This window comes from Pelodiscus sinensis, chromosome 3 (assembly GCF_052426305.1).
Source record: "Pelodiscus sinensis isolate ZL-2025 chromosome 3, ASM5242630v1, whole genome shotgun sequence".
NCBI lineage: Eukaryota > Metazoa > Chordata > Testudines > Trionychidae > Pelodiscus > Pelodiscus sinensis.
This window is the reverse complement of record NC_143054.1, coordinates 58,010,981-58,031,188: the sequence shown is the minus strand read 5'-3', so window position 1 is coordinate 58,031,188 and position 20,208 is coordinate 58,010,981. Positions and strand designations below refer to the sequence as shown.

Here is a 20,208-nt window from a genome sequence, read left to right as displayed (position 1 = left end):
TAATAGACTATTCAATGAACTGATATTTAACATCCCTGATGTCAACGCTAGGGATGTTAAAATGCGTTCAATTGGATAAATACGTAACTGCTGAAATTTACAGTGGTTACTCCTTTACATATGGGGAAGCAGACAGGAAACAGTCCGCGCAGGAAACAGGGATACCACCTGGCCCTCCTCCCGATTCCTCTCCACTCTGCTGCCTCTGCTTTTAAGCTGGCTCCCCGCAAGCACTGGGTCCTGTTTCACACCCTGCATTGCTGCCTCTGCTACTTCCCCCTCCCTCATTCCTTCACCACCACCGTATCAGAGGCAAAGGGTGGAGGGTAGGCAGCTCCACAGGAGCTGGCATGCACGAGAGGCCAGCTTAAAAGCCAGCTCCCGCCTCCACCCCCATCCTCTGCCTCTGATACAGAGGCTGGCTCTGATACAGAGGCTGGCAGAGACTGCACATAATCATTGGGATTAACTGATGAGCCGAGGCTTATTGATTAGTCATGTAAAAAGCTATACATTCACCTCCCTAGTCAACACCTATCTAACTAAACTAAACTGAGACCACTTAAATTCACATATGCTGAAGAGCAGTGCCCAGTTAGGATTTCTGGTCTCACTATCAATAAGAGATATCTGAACTAATGGCGAATTACCAATTCCATACACCTTTCAGAACCACTTTCAAAACAACACTGAAAGAACTACTAGTGATAAATATTACTTCACAAATATTAGAAAGTTATCTGACATGCAGCAAACTATTTTTTTCTGGATTCATTTGTCTGAAAATTTCATTTTTGTCCATTTTTTATACCATGCAAGATACTTATACAGTGATACAACTTCCTGAACAACTAAGTTGCTATCATCTCTGCCACTTAAGGGGTAAAATGTTATTAAACAATAATTGCAAGATTGTCTAGAGGCCTCAGTAAGGATTGGGACAGACTCCCATCATGCAAGGTGCTGTATAAAAACAAAACAAACACAGGTTGCTGTAGTAGTTTACTATCTACTTCTCCTACCCCACGAAAACTCAAAGACAGAAGATTAACATTACGCAATATGAGTAGTTCCTTTGAAGAAGTCAACAGCACTACATACCTCATGTAAACTTAAAGCAGGTGGGGTAAGATTTTGCAGACTCAGGGCCTCAAAAATACATTCTATTATGGGCCTCAAGTGTACTTCTACTTTTGCTTTGAAAACAAGGTCATTACAGATAATACGGAGGACAAAAAGACTGTTATTAAGGCATGTTAATAGACACCTGGAAATCCGTGGATATCTGCTTAATATCCACAGGTATCCGCATCCACAAATGTAAATGCACATATTCATAAAAAATAGCTGGAGATACAGCTGCAGATTAGGGATGGTAAAATGTGTTTATTTAGGTAAACATGAAATTTTCAGCGGTTATACATTTACATGCCCAAATGCAAGGGGAGGTGGCTTAAAAGCCAGTTCCCTATGGAGTCCTCCCAATGCCACTGCTGCCTCTGAAACAGAGGCAACAATATGGGGGTGGGGGAAAGAGCAGGCAGGAGCAGGTGCTCATGGGGAGCCAGCTTAAAAACCAGCTCCCCACAAGCACTGGTTCCTGGCTGCCCCAGAGAAGCAGTGGGACATAGGGGTCTTGCTGTGCTCCAGCTGGGCTAGGCCGCTGGTTAACGGTAAGCATCACCCAGTAAGTCTCACTAGTGACATCGCTAGTATGAGTCCCTGTCACATTACTGCATCCTCTCCCAAAGTTGATGTGGGACCCACATTGTCGCTGCTGATTTGTAGAAAGGAAATCAGACATACATGAAAGCACTGAAAGGGAGAAAATCGCCTGAATGTCTCCAAGATGAGATAGGGAAGTAGGATACTAGATTTAGATCGCCACAGTAACACAGCGCCCTTCCTGTCTCTCTCTCTCTCTCTCGCTCATGACATCTATAAGCTCCATATAGGAATGCTTTACACCTTTCAGATATTTAGTCTCCCCAAGTGTGCAATCTTGCCTTCAACAGCTTCCTCACGACACCCTTAGAGGACGAATTGAGCAAGCTGCAACATCTACGATCTTGTAATCAGCTTCAACAAAGAACTCTGTCTCTGCCCACACAAATAAAAGGGTATAACAGAAATACGTTTTAAAGTAGAAGCAGAAAAAACATGGCTTGGGGATGGAATCCAACCTGCTAATACTGTCCCACAGCCCAATGAAAGTCTCAGGCAGGCTCCCTGTATACTGGAGGGTATGTCTACACTACAGAGTTTGTTCAGAAAAACAGCCATTTTTCCGAAAAAACTTCAATTACGTCCACACTGCAATCGCATTTTTCCAAAAGAAAATCAAAAGAATAGAGGGGGGTTTCCAACATTGGTAATCCTAATTCTATGAGGAAGAAGCCTTTTTGCAAAAGAGCTCTTTTGCAAAAAGGTGTGTGCGGACAGGGAAGAGGGAGTTCTTTTGAAAGAAAAGGAAAGAGGAAAAAGCACAGGTACCTTAGTGGCCACTCCATCCATAGTAATCACAGCTGAAATGCAAGATAGCAGCATCCTTTCAGTGTGGACGCTATGGGTACGTCTAGACTACATGCTTCTGGCGACAGAGGCATGTAGATTAGGCTACCCGGCATAGGAAAATGAAGCAGCGATTTAAATAATCGCCACTTCATTTACATTTAAATGGCTGCTGCGCTGAGCCGATCAGCTGTTTGTCGGCTCAGCGCGGTGGTCTGGACACTTGCGGTCGACATCAAAGGCATTTGTCGACCTCCCAGGTATGCCTCCTGGGATGTGCTGCCCCCATCCCAATCTCGCAGCTCCCATTGGCCAGAAACAAGCAAATGGGAGCTGCCTGGGCCTCGCTTGTGCCCCAGGCAGTGTACAACACCCATTCCCCCTCCCCAGAAAACACAAGGGCCCTTCAGCCAACCACTCTGAGGGGCGTGGATGGGCACGGAAGGCTGGAAGCTAGACTGAGTGTCCCATTGGGCTAGTGGCAGGAGCAGCCTAGGTAGAGCACCTCTTGTCCAAAGCCTGTACCTGGCACCCCAACCTCTTCCCCCACCCCCAATCCACTGCTTCCCTATCTCATGTAAGCCAAATCCTCTGCACTGCCGCTCCTGCACCCATAGCCCCAGGTCACAACCCAAAGCCCTGCCCCCCACTTCAAGACACAATCACCTCCCACATTCCGCACCCCCTCCTATGACCCTCCTTCAGGTCAGAATTCTCTCTTGTGCCCATACCCATATCCTCCTCCCTCTTATACCCCAATCCTCTATCCCAAGCTCCCTTCTGCACCCAACCTCCATCATGGACCTCGTTCCTCCTCCATTAGTACCATGGAAAGTGCAGCCCTTGATCACTTACCAAATTCTTGGAGCAGCCCCCCCATCAAAAATTATTGCACATCCCTGTTTTAAAGCCCAATTATAGAGCACAATATATTCAAAAAGGGTATTAACATAGCAATTATATGCTCATGTCACAGACATAACTCAAACACACTTCAGTTTGCTGTAGAAGGCTTCCTACCTGCTAAGAGCAGGTGAGAGTCTTGCTTTCTCCTTTCCCAAGAGGAGACCTACAGAATAGCAGGAGGCAGAAAGAGGGAAGGAAGCATCCCTGAAACTACAGAGGACCCAAATCACTTCTTGGAACCATGAATGTAGCTACCATGGCTGAGCAGCTGCTTGCCCTCTCTTCCTGGCGAGGTTACACTCCTGGTCATCCCTCTCTCTCTCATCCACAAGCACATACACAAATGGAAAACAGAAACAATCTTCTTTTGCTCCTTATTGAGTGGAATTCTTTGGAGAATTGGCAGTGCATCTTATCAACAGCTGTTTCTGTTCTTCTCATCAGAATAGCTCAATGAGAAGTGGAAGAAAAAAGACTAAGAGAATATAAATATGAACCAAAAGTTAGCTATGATCTTAAACAAACATGTCTTGGTTTCTTGCGTCTACAAATCTCTCTCCATTCGTGTTTGTACAGCAAATGACACAATAGGCCCTAATGCTCATTTAAAGCTCATGATTTTTTTTTGTACTATCACAATACAAACAGAAAATAATATCAGTATTAGTTAAGACAGTCTGACATGTAAAGAAGACACTCTGTAACAAGAAACAATCACACAGTTTAAGCCACAAATAGGTGGTTTTGTGAAAAAAAATTATAGGAAAATATCTGTTTGAATTCTAGGAAAGGAAGACAGGTTGAGTTTTTTGAATTTATATATTTTTCTACAGTTTTGAAAACCCAAACAGCATGAGGTTAGGGTATCAGAACAAATTCAGTTTCATTTTTTGAACAAACAGTAAATAAAAAGCACTAATCATGACCATAACATTTTTAATTTGTTTGAATAATCTTAATTTTCGCAATAAAGTATTTAATATTTAAGGCTATGATTTTATCTTGATAAAATTAAACATTAACAAAGACAGTATTTTCCAAGAAACTGTTTCAAGTAATCCAAGTATCTAATAAAACTTAAAACCACAATACCTAACGCATTGGGATGGTATAATATTCTTGCTTACATTGGTAAATCTGCACTAACTTTATAATAATTACAAATCCACATAAACCAATGTTTAAAGTCAAATCCCATGAAGTAGTGCGTAACCTCAGATCGCTTTGATTTTCATTTGATTTAAGAATGTGTCACATTTTTAATATTTTTAGTTCCTATTTATCTTCTTTCAAACCCTGACATTACTGAGTTCAGTAGGAACCACGGGTACTCAGTAAGAGACTGACACTGGCATATGGCAAAAGATGCCCACAACACCATTTGCATCAGTTACCTTTTCTAAATCAGATTTCAGACTTCTAAGAACCAAAAGCAAAAAGAAAGCCAACTTTACAGACTGACATCCAACCTAAATATTTACATCAAGAGAAAGCAAAGAAAGCATCTTAAATGACAAATCTTAAAAAAAAAAAAAATCTTAACTGTAACTGTGTAAGTTCAGTAAAACCATTTTAAAAAAACCTTCCTAGCGGATAATCTGAATGCTAGGTTTCAGAAACCAACATGGTCAAGCAATACAGTTAAGGCACAGCTTCTTTAATTAAAGCAAGAGTGTTAGAAAAGTAGACAACTCATTGTTTATGGTTTTTTTTTTTTTTCTCTTTCTCCACCCACTCACTTTAAAGCAAAAGAAAACTATGTGAATACTCAAATATGTAACTGGACATTATAAAGAATATACAGGTGAGGAAGACAAAAAGCAACATTTCTCTAACACGCATATTCTGAACTTTCGGGATTTCATGGATTTTGAAGAACCATATTCCACCCTTCCTCACCATCCCAAATGAAAAACAGCTTACCATATGTTATTAAATAATTATGCTGAGTTGCTATTTATTCATCATCTTCTCCCTCTGAAGGAACCCTCTATGCTGTAAAAATAGGATGTCCTTGATACCTGTAAATCAGGGGCTACACCCTGCACCTATATATTCCTCAGTGGGTTCTCTTCCCAAAATCCTACAGTAGCCCTACTACTGCTAGCTCTTTTACCAGTTCTGCTGATCCTTTTCATGCTTTTCTGTTGTCACTTTTCAGAATGTCCTCTTACCTCTTCCATAAGCCCATACATATCTTTCCAGCCTCCTACCTCAGAACCAGCACTTCCAAACCCTATTTTTACACTGTGATGAAAACAGTATAAAATATAGTGTCAATTTCCTCAACATGTTTTTTTTCAAACATTTAGAAATACTAGAAAAAGTTTACACACATAAGAAAAGTTCCTTCATAACCACTGACATTCAATGCAAACTATTGACCAATATACTGTAGCTGTTCTGAAAAAACTAATTCAATATTATTCCAGCTACCTCTGGTATCCAAACCTATATACTAAAAATCATTACAAAATTTAAGTTGAAATAACTTCTGATAGTTACAGACAACAACTAACTGTAGTTTCTAAGTAAGTTGTTTAGTTTCCTTAAAAGCAAAATATTCAGGTCGCTGATCCACATTACTTAAATGGATAAGTTACAATTTCAAACCTTGAAAAGAAGCACAAGAGCAACATTTTCTGTTTCTTTTACATTTTCTAGGCACATCTGAACAGCAGCAATGTGCTTTATAAAGTTATTATAAAACTGCAGCTTGGCAGCATTTTAAAATGCTTCACTCCATCCGAAATTTAGTTTTTATAATTAAAACCAACCCTACAAAGACTTCTTATAGTCAAATTCTTATACCACAAACATCAATGAGATATTATGGCAATGCCCAACTCTGTGAACACAGCCCCACTAAAGTCAACAGTATTATTCATGTACATAAAGTTAACCATGAGCATAAGTCTCAGGACTGGGTCCTACAGCTGGTCTAATCAATTTAGAAATCTGACAGGATAATATTGCTGTCTCAATTGACAGTATTAGGAAAACTGCTGTATGTGTTTTTATATCAGACTGTCTAGAATCATAGACCCACATTAAACCAACTATTAGTGACAGCATTGGAAGATAAATTGCTAATGCAGACATGGCTTAGGCCTTTTGTCATGAAAACCTACAGCTCAAGTTGGAAAAAAATGCTTAAGCCCATCTACAATTTCAGCTTAACACCAACACACCTATACTTAAACTGTATTAATTACAGCTACTAATTTTTCTACAAGATGCACTGAGTGAAAGCAGCTTATAAGAAGATAAGAGTATAAAATATCCAATCTGTTCTATCTGGCAACAGCATCTTACTCTGTGAACAATATAAACACTTCTAAGACAACACTGTATTGCACAAATTGCATGGAGTCAAGAAATGATGCCTCAAAGCAGACACCTGTCAATGAAGTTATCAACCAGGTAGGAAAAGGAGTCAACATACCATTCAGAGAATTATACACACAGCTAGACAAATACTCACAGCAAACTTATACTTACTGAGCTGGAGGTATTGTTCTGGCCATCCAGCAGATGACCATTCTCCTCCCCCACCACCTGTATGTCACAGGTGAGGGGGGGGAGAATATTCGGAAGTTGTGGGGTTGTGATACAGCAGCTCTCTGAGTCTTTGTGTGTGTGGAGCCGGATTGCAGAGTAGAGCGCCCCCGTCTCCTGCCGGCCTGGCTGGCTCCGGCAGGCTCTCTCTGCTCGCTCCTCCCCTCACTGCCTCCTGCTCTCCCTGCACAACATCCATGACGTACCTTTATTTCTAGCACAGCGACTCTGGGGCTCTCCCATTAGGGCGATTGTTGTTATTTACCCTCACGCCGGAACCCCACCAGTGGGGGGCTTGCCCCAGGGCAGCCGTCCGCCTTCCTCTCACTGTCACTGGACCGGGGGGGTTAAAGCTCACTGAAGTTTTTTTTCCCCCTTTTTTTCTTTTCTTTTTTTTTTTTAAGTTGGAAAAAAATTTGCGGGAAATTCAATTTTTATTGGGCTGCTCGGAAAGTTTCCCCGCTGCCTCGCGCCGGCCGGCCGCTCAGCTCACCAGGTTCTCGTAGCTCCGCGGGTGCTCCTTGCCCGTCCAGTCGGTGCGCTTGGGCAGCAGCTGGGGAAGAAAAAGCACCTTTCAGTCACTCCCGGCCGCCCCCTCCCCGAAAAGCCCCCGGCGCCCGGGCCGGGGAGAGGCCGCAGGCGGGGCAAGCGCGGGGCGTGCGGCGCCGCTTACCTCCTTCTCCGCCACTTCTCGGATCAGGACCTGCAGCAACAACAAAAGGGGGAACGGCTGTGAGTGCGCCGCCAACACCCCGCCCTGCCCGGCCCCCCAGGCCCCGGCGGCGCCATCCCTACCTGAGCCGCTTGCTGGCAGGGTCCGTCCTCCAGAAAGCGGGCGATGAGGAAGTAGAGCTCTGCGGGGAGAGAGAGGCGGTGAGCGGCGGGCTGGGCACCAGCCATTCCGGCTCCGCGGCGCCCAGCAGCCGGAGCCTTCCACTTACCCGCTCGCAGCTCCGCGCTGTGCCTGCCGCCGGCCTCGGACATGGCGAGCCGCGCTCCCCGGCGGCAGCGGGGCCCTGCGAACGCGTCCGCCCGCCCGGTAGCTGTCACTGTTCGCTCGGCAGGAAGAGTCTCGGCTCCACCATTCAAGCCGCGGCCGGGAGGAGGAAACAACAACTCGCAGGCAGCAGCAGCCCGCCGCCAACGCCGCTGCCGCCACCGCCGACCCACTGCGAGCGAGCGAGCGCGATCCCTCCGCCCGGGGAAAGAGTCCCTGCCCCCTCCTCCCCGGCCTCGGCCCCTCGCGCCGCGCGCGCGCCCCCTGCCTCGGCGCCCGCTCCCCAGCGGCCTGCTCCGCGGCCCCTGGCGCGGACACGCCCCGCGAGGCGGGAGCGCGGCGCAGATACGAGCGGGCCGGGCCGGCCGCCGGAGAAGATGTCGGAGCGGCAGAGGCAGGGTGGGCGGGGAGCTTGGCTGAAAGGCGCTTTCTCTGCGAGGGCTGGGAGGCCGCAGCGGAGGGATACGACGTACGCGGGGGGGGAGGGGGCGCTGCTCGCAGCGGGCTGGGCTGGAAGTTACTAGCTTGTCAGGCGAGTCGGCAAATGAAGCGAAAATGCCCCGCGGGAGTCCGGGCCGCGCTAGGCGAGGCGGCCCCCCGGGGCCAGGGACTCCCGGGCGCGGGGCGCTCTGGCGCTCGGCTGCGGATTTCGCGTCCGCCTGTAAGTGGCAGCTCCCGGCGCGCCCGTCTGTGTGTGTGTCGGGGTGTGTGTCGGGGTGTGTGTCCGGGCCGTGCCAGCCGAGCGCGACCCCGTGCGACGTCCTGCTCGGGGCTGGCTGCTCTCGCCTTGGGGGGAACAATAGCGCCCCGTTTTGCAACGCTGAGCAATGCTCTTTGCCTCTGCCCGCGTCTTCCGTTGCCAGCCAGGGAGAAGGCGCTTCGAAGCGCTCTGCTCTCCCTTGTCACTGGCTTTTTTTTTTTTTAACTTGATGCGTATTTCAGTAGCTGCTGGCGCATCACGGACCCTGGATCAATGAATCTTCTGGCGTCTAGGAATATTTGTAAGAGGAGGAGGAAAACCGTGATAGTTGCAACGTATGATTGAACGGCAGGTAATTTATGAGCGGATCAATAACCTGCGGAAGGTTCTTGAAAGACTATAATACTGTAGCGAGCGTGATTTGCGATGAAATCGTGTATTTATTTTGCCTTCAAGTAATGATCATGAACAAAGCTTCTGCTGGGAGGTACAAGTACTCACTGCTTATAATCGGGCACGAAAACAAAGCTAATGTCTAGCTTTAGTCAATCTTGACCTTTGTAAAATACTGTGTATTATATCAGATTTAAATAATCGATAAATAATTACAGGTCTTTTTGATCTGTGGTGCAGCTATTATTTTTATGTCGTTAGGTCTTGTAAAAATTGCCGCAGTTGTACATGAAATTCAGCATCAATTCATGTAAACCAGGAAACTTGTATTTAATCAGCACACACAATGATTGTTAGCCTCAGAAAAGAACCGGAGCACATTTGGAATCAGAAGAATATTAATATTAAACAGGAAAGAAGTCTTGGAACTTTCAACTTGTGTAAGCTTCAAAAAATTTCAGATTAAACCATTTTTCTATAACACTGACAGAAGGGGTTTTATTGATGTTGTTTTTATGTGTCAGTCGACAAGGCCCACAAGCCAAGCCTTTGGAAGCCTAGAAACTTGCCTAGCCCCTGCTTTGTGCTTAATGTGGTGAGAAGGCTTGTTGTGATTATTATTATACAAATATCTGTGAGAGAGAAAAGTTAATGCATGAAAATATACATATTTAAATGGGCAACTGAGCATCTATTCTACTTATTATTGCTTATTAAGTTATCTTGTCCTAAAAGTACTAAAATTGTAACCTGGGTAGTGCTCTGAAGTATAATTATGAAGTAAGCTAACAGATTTCTTTATTTTATATTTACTTCTACAAGTATTGAGAATAAAATATTGTAACGGTTCATCAGTTTTTCTCCCTTTATCTAATAATTTCTTCCAAATATCTGTATCTCTCTTTTACCCTTTTTTTAGGACAATAATCAGACTACATTTTAGCCACTATCCCTTAATCAACACTCCAGATAATTACTATGATGGTGACATATATGCTATCAAATAAATATTGTAATGATTTGAACTTTCTTTCTTAGAAATGCAAAATATGTAGTGTAATTCTAGTAGCAAGTGGTATTTAAAAAAGGATTACATGAGTAATATTAACATTTTGTAATTATTCCATGATGGCTGTTTATATATAATTTATATCTTCTGTATGATATTGCTGTAACTCAGTCAGGCACCTTAGAATTCTGAAAGTTTTTGATGATGTTGGAAGGAAGACTATATACCTGCTTTTGACAACTTGTGTATTAACTTTTCTGATGCAGTTCAGAGAACCAAAATTTTCTTATTGCTGTTATCAAAATTACAAGGATTCCATTTCATAAATACAAGATCCATTTGAGCTTTTGCATTTTAAAATTCTTATTACGGATACAATAGGTAAATGGGAGAGAAAATTGGTTGGGTTGGCTTTTTTACACACGTAGATCACACTTCAAGATAGGATTTGGAATTATTTCTGTTTGTTGATAAACCTTGGAATGCGTTTTAAGAGAGCCTGTTGTGTAATAAACATTCCATTAACTTATTTTCAAGGATAATTTTACAGTGCCTTCTGCTTAAACGCCATGAGAAATGTTATTTTTTCCTGCCTAGAAAACAAAATCCCGGTCTGTGAATTTTCACATAGTGGCTTGCTTACAAAATAAAAAGGACTCTTTCAGACTATGTTCTTGTCAACTTACATCATCTTTAAGCAAAAATTATATTGGTTCTGATGTACCATTGAGCTTCTGTGCTTCTTTGGTTTTTTTTTGTTTTGAGGTCTGCATTAAAAATCATAAAATGACTTTTGCCTTTTCAGATTGTGTTATTAAATAAAAAGTGTCTCACAGATTGATTATTTTAATATGACTAGCAGTTTGATAGATTTAAACATGTCAAAGCTTGTTATTCACATAACTGCCCATTTTAGTACTCATTTTTCTTGATTGATTTTTTTAAAATGAATTAGTTATATTTAAAATGGTTATATTTAAAAGCAAGAGTAAAGTTTATATATGTTACACTATAATTTTGTTCATTACAACTTTCATGCATATGGTTTGAGCCCAAGAATCTTGATTTTTATCTGACCAATTTCACTTAGTGTAACTTTCAAAAAATGGGTACTCGTCACTTTCTAAAAATTACATTAATATAAAGTGGATACCCAAACTCACTAGTCACTTTGAAGATATTGGTATATTTTATAATCTCTTGTTCTCATCTGCATTTTTATGTATGTCTTTGTGATACAATTTCTGCATGAGTTTCAGGTATGTTGATGTTGCTGAATTTGTTTTTGCTCTCTCCCACATTTCCTGTCTGTATTTCGCTCTGATATGATTTAACTTAATTTTCTGCTATCCACAGTTGCATTATCAAGCATTCTGTTGGTTGCAGTTCTATATTTTTGTGTGAATGTGATTTCTATTTATGTGACAAATATTTCCCTGTGGGGTACATAAATTATCAAGTGATACATTACGTTATGTAATTTAATAAAATTATTTTTATCCACAAAACTCTGCTTGCTAGGAGACACCACCAACTTAAGTTTGAAGCTTCCTAGATTTGTCTTCCTTTTAATCAAAAGCTTCACTCATTAGTTTTACTCCTTGAAACTAACCATTACCTTATATTTTAACATTTTGAAAGGAGTGAAATGTAGATACGTTTTTGCAACACTAGTTTGAATACATTCTACTTGACAGATGTTTAACAGTCTACAAAGTGATGAAATAACTTTATTGAAGTGATAAAAGCCATTTATTCACACTTTAGGTCAATTATTTTTGCACTCTCTAAATTAGCAATTGCGTTGGCCATTCAGGTATACACGTGTTCTCAAAGACTGTGGCAAGCAGGGGCAGCCCGTCCATATAGGCAAACTAGGCGGTCGTCTAGGGTGCCAAGTTAAATGGGGTGCCAAATGGTGGCACAATATCATTGAGGGGTTTGGCGGTGGGGGCACTGATTGCATGGTTCGCCTAGGACACCAGTTGCTGGCAGCTAGTCTAGGGCCGCCCCTGCTGGCAAGTATGTGTTATGCTGATTCCATATTTTAAGTACTTAACTATTTTAATACCTATTTATGTACCCCTTAGTCCCTATACTTGCTCCCATCACATGCCTTTTTCATCCCATTTTTAGCAAGATGCGTTAGCATGCTCTAGTATATCTCATCTTTCACTTTCTCTCCTCTCTCCTGCTGGTAAGAGTTAGTTCCTGAATCTGGAGGCTTCCATTACACAAACAGCCAACAATACTCCCTAAGAGTAGTTTAAGAAAAACAATACATAATGGGCTGAATTTGGACAAATGTATTTCTATGCATTTTCTCAGAATAAAGTGAATTCTCAAGTGATAAAAATTTATATTTTTTAAAAAATATAGGTACAATTCAGTAATGCATTTTATTTATTACATTTTAGGCTTCACTATTAAAATCACATTCATGTAAATTTTCCTCGTCAAGAAAAAAGAAGACTTGGAGCGGTTTAATTCCTTCAGAATAAAAGACTTTGCTGTTTTATTTAAACTTTGTGTGATTCATGTAATTTGTCCCCATCAGTTTAATAAAAGATCTTCATTTTAAGATACTGGATCAGCTTGACAGTAAGACTTTGTAGATTGAATTCATTCCCTAATTGTCCAAAGAACTTTAAGCAAAAGATTTAACTGCTGTGCTTTGTTAGCTGTTGCACTGTTCTTTGCAGGCATGCTTGGATATCTGCCCTATTCAATTTCATGTCCATTTAATGCCACCAGGATTAAATGTAATACAAATTTGTACATTTTAACCATTTAAAGCTTTTTAATGGTGTTATTGAAAACTTATGTACACCATGTACTCTAGAGCAGAGCTACCAGGTAATGAGAAGTGTAGCAGAAGAAAACCTATTTACTATATTGTTCAATACATTAAGGTTTTTTTAAATGATTGCTTCTAAGAACTTTTTCAAAAACATCATCTGTTATAACTTCTAGTAAGCAAGTGACCCTTTTGGTGTAATCTGTTAATGTACGTTAAGTAAGTGAAAAAAATCTTCAACTCACATTTAATACAAAATATTTTAACGTTGTAAAGGATCAATTTTTTTTTTACTTGAAAGTTGATAGTTGCTTTAAGATCAATGTCCAATATAAATAGAACGCTGCATTTTTAAATATGCAGTTGTAATGATTACTTATCTGGCCTATTGTGCTAACTTGCATATTAAGTTCAAGGGGTATTCCTGATTTGACATTTTACACTTGAGCTATCCAATAACAATACAAGCCCTTTAAAAATGCAGCTTCTTACTTAAAATACATATTTAGGATCATTTGTTTAACTTCAGTCTTCTCAGACACCAGTGTAATTTTTTCTAGTCCCTATTACCTCTAAAGTGCTCTCAAAAAGTTATACAGGTCTATAGAAGAATCATTTAACCCTCTATTCATATGCAACTAACTCAGGCTTGAAACAATTATCAGCACATAAAAGCAGTACTGCTAACTCCTAAAACTAAATCACAAACAGACCCCAAATAGTAATGAGATTTTATCAAATTGGGATTTGCATCCTTATGTGAAACTTTAGCATACACTTGGGTTACATTTTCAAGGTTTTATCCACAACTATGAAAATTAGAAGTTGAGGGAAGGGGGTGGTTAATGAAAACTGAAATCCTTACAATCACTTCTTTTCCAGAAATTGGACTGAAAGTAAGAGATCACATACATAGGCAATACAACTGCAGGTACCAAGTCATAAAGAGGAATTGTTATATTTTCAAAATGCAATGAGATGTTACTCAAATTTGTATAAGATAGCAGAAGTGATTTTTTTACTCATAAAAGGCCACTGGGATCTTTATTGATCAGATTCCCCAGAAGTTTAATTTTATGTCTCAAGTGAAAGATGGATTCTCAAGCCACAGGTACAACTAGCAGAATTCTGGAGTATGTGTGTAGTACAACAGAAAAAAGATGCACAAAAATGCACCAAGTATTCTTGGTAATATCAGTTGTTCTTCATTCAAATACTGACCATGCCTGACTCCACTTATTATGCAAGATGCACTAGGAAAAAAAGTATGAGAGATTGTGGCTGCAGGAGACATTGCACTGCACAGGGTTACTTGCATCTAAATCAATAATACTCAGAAAGAGGCTGGGGGCCTGTAAGTGGCTCTTTGCAGCACATGATATTAATTAATTACATGATTTGCCAATCAGGATGCTTTTACTTATTAACCAATTGTAGAATACTTGATCAGTTATTTTGCTGCAAGAATAATATAGTAAATTAAAGAAATTCACACTACAGTGGCTTTTTTGGGTAATGCTGATTTTTCCTTTGGCTCCTGAACCACTGAGGCACATCTAAATAGTTGATTGCTTTGTAATTTTAAAAGAAAACACTGAATATATATTTCATAGTAGTTTAATAGAACCTAATTTTTAAAACAAATCTACTGTCTCCCTTTTATATAAAAATGTATGGTATCTATCTGCCAAATATATCAACCGCCAAGTTGATCAGAATATGGTGGAGGTTTTTCATTAAAAATGTCATCAATATTTTGACTGTCTTAAATTGCTATCAGCTCTCAAATGTGCAATCTGTGTACATATAATTCAAGAAAGGCTAAAAACCAGATACCCAGGGGTTACTCAGCAACATTATTTTGCCATAACTGACATTATTTTGAAATAACACAGTGCATGTCTACACAGTAAAACATAATTTCAAAATTATGTTGAGATGGAGAACTTCTTACTCTGACTCCTGTAATCCTCAATTCATGAGGAGTAAGGGAAGTCGAAGGAAGAGTGTTCTTCCTTGGACTTCCTGCTATGTAGACAACACCAAAAGCCAAATTAAGCTATTTTGACTTCAGTTACGCAATTGATATAGCTGAAGTTAAATATCTTGTTTTGACTTTTGCCCTGCAGGGTCTTAAACCAGTATTTCTACTCAGAACTTAGTATTATCTACCTTTAGTGAGCGAAGGTAGGTGCATCTTCTCTGAAAACAATACAAGCCTTGCTTTCAGACTTACTTTACTTTTTTAATGTGTGCTGCAAGTTTGACTATATGTGAAATAAAGCAAAAATGCAATTGCCAAATGGTCTAAGTACGATTTAGTGGAGTGCTGGGAATGAGAGACAAAAAGAATACCAGCTAAACGCAAAGATAAGCCAAAGTAAATTGGGTACAAGGTAAATTTCCATTTTAATAGGCTTTGCAATTAAACAGTTCCTCCCATCTCCAATTCATGGAGAAGAATATAATCTGTCAGAAGACATCTGGTAAGTGTCTCAACCATGGAACTTCATCCATATCAAAGTTATCAGCATCATTTGGTGTAACAGGGCTTCCAGGTGAAGTTCTAAAATGTTTCTGGCTGTTGGTAACAACATGTATCTTCAATCAGATAATTAACCCTATAGGCTGGATTGCTAGAAGTATTTATGTGCTTAGTGTGAAATCAATGAATTAGGTGCTAAGCTGCTTTTTTTGTAAATTCCATTAGACAACTAAATAACATTAAAAATCTAGCCCAATGAGGTTACCTATTCCAAATTCCTGCTTAGTACTTTTAGAGCAACCATTTCAGTCTCAGCAAAGCATTGTTTGTTTATAGTCATACCCCTCTTTGGCTCTGGTTAAAATCATACCAGGAGAAAGGCACGCTACCCTTTTGAGAAATCAAGTAGTGGGAATGCTTTTGTACTTCTTGTCAGGCCCTCCATCCAGTCTAAAAAGTATGTTCTTAGTTCAAACTCAGCCTTGTCCGGATCATCTTCATCCCCTGGTTGTGAGTCTCAAAGAAAGTAAGAGGCACAGAAATTTTTTTGGTTGTTCCTTTTGTGGAATAGAAAGAGTTCGCTCCACCTCCTGTAGAGAAAGCTGATAATTGAGCCTTGACAAACTTTTCCAGTTTTTTTAAAACATTATTTTTTTTAAAGTGATAGAAGTTCTAAAAATCAGAATATTCAACTGATTAAGAGACTTTATGATAGCATCTTACCTTTTTGCTGGTGGGTGTGGTGCCTGCCTCAGTTTTCTCTTCTTGATGGTATGTTAAAGTAGTTGAGTCCTGTGACCAACCCAATAGGTGTTTTCATTCTGGGGTAACAAGTGACCTAAGAAAAACTTAAAAGTCCAAATTAAAATTCAGAAGTACTTCTGGTTTTTTTTGACTTATGGTCCTTCCAGAAGGATCTGCCAGTCTAAGCTAATTTTGGTAAGCAGTCCAATAGAACAAAAGCTTAACAAAAGTTCAGAACTTCGCCTCTTTGTGCAAGGTTCACCACTGCTGAAAGTCTTTTACCATAAAGAAAAGGTTATTTACATTTCAGTTATTGTAATTCAAGATGTCCATAAATACTCCATTCTTGGTATGTAAGTTCTCTAGGTACATCAAACTGGATTCTTTTGAATAGCAGTGTTTTTGCGGCAATGCAGGCATTCCATGGATCCCCATCCTCCTGTATCAATGACATAAGGGGTGATTCAGGCCAAATTGCCTTCTGTCAGTACCTTTGCCACCACAGAATTCAACGGTTACATATAGGACTCCATAGCAGAAGATAGAGTGTGCCATGGAATATATGTGGGCAACATCTCAAAGACCTCCAGTTAGTTTCAGCTAAGTAAGCTTTTTTTTAAGCGACAATATATATTTTTCATTATCTTGCCTTTTGGTGACTCATAAGCAGTAACCTAAATTAAGGAAGTGAATGCTAAGAGTCTGTTTCAGGCCTGCAACACAGCTCTGCTAAAAGCAGCTGTGGATATTGATGCTTCCACTAGAAAAATAATGCTTAGTAAATATATGGACTGCTCTGCAGATGTCTGAAGTTGCTATGCTTTGCAAGGAAGCTGAAGAAACTGGGCCCTAGTGGAGGGAGACCTAATCTGAGCTGGGACAGCAAGCAGTAGGACAGAGTGGGAATTGGGGTGGAATGCTGAGCACCCATGGGGCCAGAAGGAAGCAGATGCCTGTGGTACATGACAAGATAGACCTCAGGTTCTATTAATTGCTTATTGCTGATAACTAGCTTTCTTAACTCTCTCACAAGTACAGAAAATTGTGTTATAGTCTAGGATGTAGCTACATTAGATATTTTTTCAGAATTGGATAAGGTTTTGTACGAGGAGCCAATAAGGCTCTCTACTCTTTGCCTCTCTAGCATCCATCTTAGACTGTTTACTCAAAAACTTTCAGCCTCTTACCATCAATCACATTGGGTATGTCTACACTACAGCAAAGATCGAAGCTGCCACTGTCAATCTTCCAGGGTTCAAAGTAGCAGGTCTGGTGAAGATATGCTAATTCAAATGGATAGGAGCACTTTGGTCCATGCCAGTAGACCTGCTTCCACAAGAAATAAGGGAAGCTGAAGGAAGTGTTCTCCCTTTGATTTTCTGCAGTGTGGACAGCACCAAAAATCTAATTAAGGTACTTCGACTTCAGCTACACAATTAATAGCTGAAGTTGCATATCTTAATTCAACCTTATTCCTTAGTGTACACATACCCATTGTGCCTATCTGCCAAGTCAATATACCACTATACTTCTGTCTTCAATCATTCCACTATCACAATATTCCTCATGGGAGTGGTGAATGTATTCCATTGATTTGTGAACTTCACGGAAGACAAGGCCATTGCAGAAAAGCTGAATAAATTTTTTGGAACCGTCTTCCCTGCAGAGGAGGCGAGGAAAGTTCCCATAACCGAGTCATTCTTTTTAGGTGACAGATCTGAGGACCTGTCCCAGATTGAGGTCTGAGTAGAAGAGGTTTTGGAACAAATTGGTAAATAGTAGTAAGTCTTCAGGACAAGAGGATTTTGACCCAAGAGTTCTGAAGGAATTCAAATATGCAACCTATCACTTAAATTAGCTTCCAGATGACTGGATGATAATTACGATAATGCTGATTTTTAAAGAAGGCTCCAGAGGTGTTCCTGGCAATTACAGGCTGAGAATTCTCACCTTAGGCAAATTGGTTGACACTACAGTAAAGAACAGAATTATCAGACACATAGATGAACACAATGTTAGGAAAGAGTCAACAATACTTTTTGCAAGGGGAAATCATGCCTCACCAATCTATTAGATTTCTTTAGAGTCACAAATAAAGGCAAGGATGATGCAGTATATGTATAGTGTACTTGGACTTTCAGAAAACCTTTGACAAAGTCCCTTACCAAAAGCACTGTAGTAGAGTTCGCAGTCATTGGGTAAAAGGAAAAGTCTTCTCATTGATCAGTAACTGGTTGAAAGGTAAAACAAAAGACAGAACTATGTAGCACTTTAAAAACTAACTGTGACGTAGTGGGGGTACCTGGCTGGTTTCTATGCTGCTGGCTCTGGGGGAACCCCCACTGGCTGCCGTGGGTACCACGACCCAGCAAAACAGGATGAGTCACTATGCAAACCAGTGGCCAGACACCCCCCATGGAGAGGAACAAAGGAAGGTGGAATGCTGCCTTGGCTGGGGGGCAGGGCTGGAAGTGAGTGAGTTGGTTGCTGGCTGTCGGAGGGCATGGAGGAGAGCCTAGGGGAAGGGGCTGGAGTTTAGGGGCCCAGTCTCCCCCATCTCAAGGGGGCCTGAGGCATCCTAGCCCAGTTCCTGTAACCAGATTACATCTGTGCTGCGCTGTGCTGGAGGAGCAATAAACCACCCTCAATTCCACTGGCTGGTGCAGTCTGTTTGTGCCATTTCGGGGTGCAGGAGACGGGGAACCCCCAACGCGCCGTCACACTGGTGTCAGGGGTGGGATGCACTGCACCCCGTGGATGGAGCTTCCAGCGGCAAGCGACAAGGCGCAGTAGAAGCAAGAGCCCTGGAGCCAGGCGTGCTGGAGACAGAGCGAAGCGGTTCCTGGGAATCGTGGGGCGCTGCAGCACTAGACTGGTGAGTCTGCACCGAGGGGCCCAGCGGGCAGATGGCCTACGCCCAACTCTTGAAGGCAGAGCTGGTGGGGCTGTGCAGAGAGAGGGGCTTGCCTGTGCAGAAAGCAACCAAGGCCCAGCTGATTGCTCAGCTAGAAGAGAACGACCAGCCACAGGGCCAGGATCTTGTCCCCAGGGGAAGCAGCCAGACCCCCCCTGAGAGTGTGTCAGGCTCAGAGAGGGGGAGGAGCGCTGGAACCCACAGGAGAGATGAGACAGCTTCCCCCAGGAGGCCTGCAAGCTGCAGCCCATCTAGGGCAGGGGCCAGCCAAGCAGAGCTGCGGCGGCTGGAGATCCAGCTGCGGATCAAGGAATTGGAAGTAGAGGACCGAGAGAGGGATCGCCAAGATCGAGAGAGGCAGCGGCAGCATGAGCTGGCCATGGCAGAGCGGAGAACCGGCGGGGCACCGGCTGCGCCAAGTGCGGATGGGCCCCAGGGTCCCAGGACTGCCAGATGCTTGGAGAGGCCCGTGGTGGCCCAATTGAAGGACATGGGTGACATAGACGGGTTCCTCAGTGCCTTTGAGAGGGCCTGTGGACTGCAACGGGTTCCCCCAGCTGACTGGCTGCAGGAGCTCATCCCCGCACTGAGCCAGGAGGCGGCCGGAGTGCTCAGTCAGCTGGAGGACCTACAGCCCGGGGATTACAACCGAGTCAAGGAGGCCCTGCTGCACAAGTTCGGGCTGACCCCCGAGATGTACAGGAAGAAGTTCCGGGGGGTACAGAAAGGGCCACGGGAGACCTATGTGGATCTGGTCTCCCGCCTGGCGCAATACTGCCGCAAGTGGGTGTCTGGAGTCGGAGCCCAGACTGCAGAGGAGCTGCTCAAGCTGGTCATGATGGAGCAGTTCTATGCAGCGTGCCCACCCAAACTGAGGCTGTGGCTCAAGGACCGGAGACCAGAGAACCCCCAGGAGGCCGGGAGACTGGCGGATGAGTTCACGGAGAGCCGGTCCGGGTGTGAACGGGAGTCCCGGAGAGAAAGGGAACCGCGCAGAGACCGGATCTCGGCTGAGCGACGGAGGGAGTCAACTACGGGGCGAGACCAAGGAACAGGTCGTCTGCGCCCCAGAGAACCAGCCAGGGCCTGGACAGAGACAGCCCAAAGCCTAACTTGCCAGCGCTGTGGGCAAAAAGGCCACAAGAGGGCTCAGTGCACCAGGTCCCAGGACCGGGGACTTTCCAGGGTTAACTG

General features: G+C 42.6%; 1 protein-coding gene and 1 long non-coding RNA gene across 2 annotated transcripts in view; one reads left to right on the top strand and one right to left on the bottom strand.

The window, feature by feature from the left end:
* The window catches only part of PHIP (PHIP subunit of CUL4-Ring ligase complex), a 308,497-nt gene extending 300,120 nt beyond the window's left edge, over positions 1-8,377 (bottom strand). The window contains exons 1-4 of the mRNA XM_075923789.2: positions 7,917-8,377; positions 7,771-7,829; positions 7,649-7,678; positions 7,469-7,528 (exon numbers count right to left, since the gene is read on the bottom strand). Coding sequence (XP_075779904.2) covers positions 7,469-7,528; positions 7,649-7,678; positions 7,771-7,829; positions 7,917-7,959 — 192 coding nt within the window. The 5' untranslated portion in view covers positions 7,960-8,377. The remainder of the gene's footprint in view (positions 1-7,468; positions 7,529-7,648; positions 7,679-7,770; positions 7,830-7,916) is intronic.
* Positions 8,378-8,386: 9 nt separating this feature from the next.
* On the top strand, positions 8,387-12,452 carry LOC142827817 (uncharacterized). The gene is made up of 2 exons (XR_012902574.2): positions 8,387-8,633; positions 8,915-12,452. It is a non-coding gene; the product is annotated as an uncharacterized LOC142827817 (long non-coding RNA).
* Positions 12,453-20,208: the final 7,756 nt, after the last annotated feature.